The sequence below is a fragment of the Benincasa hispida genome, chromosome 4 (assembly GCF_027475165.1).
Source record: "Benincasa hispida cultivar pf3 chromosome 4, pf3_genome.v1.1, whole genome shotgun sequence".
Classification (NCBI taxonomy): domain Eukaryota; kingdom Viridiplantae; phylum Streptophyta; class Magnoliopsida; order Cucurbitales; family Cucurbitaceae; genus Benincasa; species Benincasa hispida.
The window spans coordinates 37,679,470-37,683,878 of NC_143481.1; the positions used below are offsets into that span (position 1 = coordinate 37,679,470).

At 36.0% G+C, this 4,409-nt stretch overlaps 1 protein-coding gene across 1 annotated transcript; it reads right to left on the reverse strand.

Annotated features, from left to right (window-relative positions):
• Window positions 1-307: 307 nt before the first annotated feature.
• Window positions 308-3,833, reverse strand: LOC120076311 (asparagine synthetase [glutamine-hydrolyzing] 1-like). The gene is made up of 13 exons (XM_039030075.2): window positions 3,754-3,833; window positions 3,159-3,297; window positions 2,913-3,008; window positions 2,646-2,787; window positions 2,358-2,548; window positions 2,100-2,261; window positions 1,916-1,996; window positions 1,606-1,827; window positions 1,375-1,509; window positions 1,185-1,265; window positions 1,019-1,105; window positions 777-884; window positions 308-689 (listed from the first exon to the last, which is right to left on the reverse strand). The coding sequence occupies exons 1-13, from the start codon at window positions 3,831-3,833 to the stop codon at window positions 450-452; spliced, it is 1,764 nt and encodes a 587-aa protein (XP_038886003.1). The 3' UTR covers window positions 308-449.
• Window positions 3,834-4,409: the final 576 nt, after the last annotated feature.

Below are 4,409 nucleotides of genomic sequence, written 5' to 3' on the forward strand. Positions count from 1 at the left end.
GAATGGAGTGCAATGAGCTAAGGAGTATACCTTTCTTTCTTATTGGTTATTTTCTTCTCCTTTCACCTCCTCCCCACTCTATTTCAAAGCTAATGAAGATACATAAAATATAAATTTTGATTCTCTATAAAAGTGGATTTCATGTGATTTCCACAATCACATCTCATATAATTAAAATATACATCATACATGCTTAAAAAGCATAAGATTACATAATTCCAAGAATCTAACAGAAATATATAAAAGAAAATGACTTCGGAAGGTCTCATAATAATACAATTCCTAAAGGACCTTGACACCCTACTTCGCTCTTGTATTCAATCTTGTTCAACCGTAGCGCAGGCGAAACCCGGCAGCCCGCCTAGAGTTTGACCTTCTCCGGTCCTAGAAGGTTTGTACATTTTAAGGCACATACAATTTGGAGGTTGAAAAACATACTACTATCTATACTAGCTAAGGATTTCTACTTCTGGTGTGCTGACGTTCATTCTCGGAATGGGATTGATTATCTTGGGTGGGACGATGTCATTTACACGATTTACCTCATCTCCATATGCTGAGACATGAACTCCGAGTGCAGCTCTACCTGAAGGATCAAGATTTTTAGACCAAGCAGCATCCCATTCGATAGCTTTTGCCGTGCTGCAAGCGATACTTGGCCCTCCCGGGACAGTCAGACGAGCTGAGTTCTACCCAGCCATACAAAGTGCAAAACAATGTCAATGATCAAGTTCATGAGACACATGTCAACACTGTTGTTTATGGAAGTAAATTACCTGTGGGAAGAACCTCTCAAATATGGTTCTGTAGTAGTAGGCTTCCTTTGATGTTGGAGTATTTTGAGGGAAGATGTGTTCAGCATTCAGCATCATTTTTTCAGTCACCTGAAAGCATGTATCGAGTGATCTTCATCAAACATATGAACATTACTTTCAAAAGATTAGATTTCTAAACTTTATTCTTCAACAAAAATACTGAATGGGCGAAGGCAATAGAAAGGAAAAGGTTATCGAATTACATGTTGAACAGCATGGGCTTTAAGGCCATCGATCCAACTATATCCAACACCATCACTGAATTGTTCCTTCTGCCTGTACAAAACATGCTGCATACAGACAAAGAGTTACAATCTTATCGAAGTTATAGTATTTGTATACAACTGGAGAGGTTTTTCTTTCAAAGACCTTAGGGAGATAAGGTTGTTGCTCATCATCGAAAGCTTTCCTGAGAACCCATTTTTCAATTCGATCTTGATCATGCTTAATCTGAAATAGAACAAAAGATTAGATGAGAAACAAAAAGGGGTATTTTGAGCTAAGAAAATTTAAGGAGAAATGTTAATCCTTATGGCTATCGTGAAGTTTATTTCTCTACCATTTTCCATTCTGGATCAATGGCCATTGCAACATTGATAAATTCCTTATCTAAAAATGGTACTCGAACTTCCAAGCCCCACGCTGAAGTTGCCTTGTTTGCTCTTAAGCAATCATACATGTGAAGTGCCTTTATCTGCAAAGGAGAAAATAGAGGTTTCAAATATGAGTGTAATTTTCCTCATCCTTAACTTTACAAAAATTGAGCAATGCTCTTCATAAAATCATATACCTTGCGACAACTTTCACGATGAAACTCTTCCTTATTAGGAGCCTTGTGGAAGTACAGGTATCCGCCAAAAATCTCATCAGCGCCTTCACCAGAGATCACCATCTTTACTCCTAGTGACTTGATCTTTCGTGCCATAAGAAACATAGGTGTACTTGCCCTGATTGTAGTTACATCATATGTTTCTATATGGTAGATAACATCTTCAATGGCATCAATCCCACCCTATTATCAAAGAAGTTAAAGATGGTAAAGTTAGGTCAAGGAAGGTGGGGGATGTATATTTGTGTGTAAAGTTCTAGATAAGTCGTACTTGAACTGTGAAATTGAACTCGTGGTGGACAGTTCCCAAAAAGTCTGCAACTTCTCTAGCAGCCTTCAAATCTGGTGAACCCTGAATGTAATACGATGAATCTTATTCCCAATGAGAAACAGTTACCAGTGTGTACACAATCAATTATTGTAGGAACATCAAGAATAAGAAAATGAAAACTAACCTCAAGACCAACACAGAAGGAATGAAGTTGTGTACCCCAATGTTTGGCAGCTCTTGTGCCAGTTAAGTGACGAGCTGTGATAGAAGCAACCAATGATGAATCAAGGCCACCAGAAAGCAGAACTCCAAAAGGGACATCGGTCATCAACCTCTTGATCACGGCCTACATAAGTTAGCATGTAAGTTCGTTATTCTAATAGAATTTTAAAAAATGTTAAACTTGATAAAGCGTCTTCAAATCCATCACACTAATTCATACATTCTCCAATGCACGTCTCAAAACAAGTGGATCATATGGGATCGATGGAATATCCTCAGAGAACCATGTTGGATTATACCATCTTTTAAATCCAGCTTCCTTGCTAGAGTACAAGTGACCCGGTGGAAACGTCTCAAAATGTTCACAATCATCATTCAGACCTTTGAGTTCCGAAGATATCCAAACTGAACCTGACATAATCCAAATAAGAGTATTTAGAGAATATCTATGGTGTTTGAGATTAAAACACGTGAAGGAACAAATGGGATTCAAAATTATTCCAATCACCATCGAGTCCCCAACCAATGTAAAGAGAAGTAATCCCAATTGCATCATGAGCAACAATGAAACTATTGTCACGCGTGTCCAACAGTACGAAAGAGAACATTCCATCAAGCATGTCCACAAAATTCTCCCCATATTCTTCATACTATACAAACACCAACGATAAATATCATAATCTCATATTTCCCTTAGACCACACCAAGTGTGAGATAACATCATATTATTGGAGGAAAAATTATTAATTATTCCCAAAACCATATCTATTAATACCAAATGTGAGATAACATCACAGTCACTGCCGGTTCGAATTTTGTGGTTCCTCAATTTCTTCCTCAACTTTTCGTGGTTGTATATTTCTCCGTTGACCTATTTTTAGACAAACAATTTTGCACATTAGCACAATAAGATAGAGTTTGTATTCATGTGTCTGCTTCTCCCCTCTCATTTGAAGAAACAAAACACACCCATTATAACAATAAATTAAATTTGGACAACAAAGAAGGTATAGGAGTGTACCGTGACAACAATGGACTTATCTTCATTATAGAGAGGTTGATCACCAGATGCAGGATCAATAATGGCTAAACGTTGATGGGATAAATAGAAATCGGCATGCTGGTAAAGCCCACTCCAGTCTGGGCCACGATGTTTCAGTCTGTCAAAAAATAACAACTAGTTAATATCAATTCTATTGCAATTTCTTCGATTAATGAACTTTCATTTTATTTTTTCTTTTTTTTTTTTTTAATCTTCAAATTGTCCAACGACATCGTTTTAGGGATTATCCTATTTGATTCTCAGCCAAAAGTTAAAAAGCTACATATATAAAAAAAAAAAAAAAAAAATACATAAATAAAAATACATACAAGTACAACATGAATGTATCAAAAAGAGCCCCAATATCATAAAAGAAATGGATATTCAACAAATCGGTTATATTTCATGCTTAGTTTTCTACCTATATTCTACATTCTTACGAAGTTAAGAAAGTTCCATTCTCCAACTCAAATCAGGCATATATGAGATTATATATATATATATATATTAAGAATTGGAATGGGAGAAGAATGTATAAAGAAGGAATTGAAAGAAGAAGATTAAGAACACTTGCCTACGAGAGAGTTCAAGAACACGAACACGTTTAGCCTGAGAATCATCGGAACAACCAAGAACGGCGAGAATTCCACACATATTGGATAAAAATTTTGAAAGACAAGAATGGGTGAGGAAAATAAGTTTAAAAAAAGGAAAACCAAAAACAAATCGCCGAGATTAAGACGTAGAATCGTTGCAAAGACAAGGCCAATTTATAATGTGTTAAGAAGGCAACTAAGTTTCATTTAATATTCTGTTAATCTTGGCTATCTTTAGTGCTTTATGTGAATTTCTCTCTCTACACCTGCTTGACACGTGTCTTTCAGGTTATTTAAATATTGTTGTATTCCTCCCATTTATATACTGGATATTATCAATTTATCTGGTCCCTATCCTACGTAGCTCTGGGACCACAAGCAAGGTACTTTGTTCTAGCACTATGTGCCTTGGATTTTTAGTTTATCTTTGGGAGATAATTTTGTTGGGCGCAAATTTATATTTAAAATGATCTATTTTTAAAATGGTCTATTGATTAATTTTTAAAACGGTTCGTTGATTAATTTTAAAATGATCCGTTTCAACGCGAAGGTCCATAAAAAGCAAGGCCTTCAGTAGTTCGTAAGACCTAGAATTCATTGTCTAAATTCCCACTTCAATTTTCTTTCCTTCTCC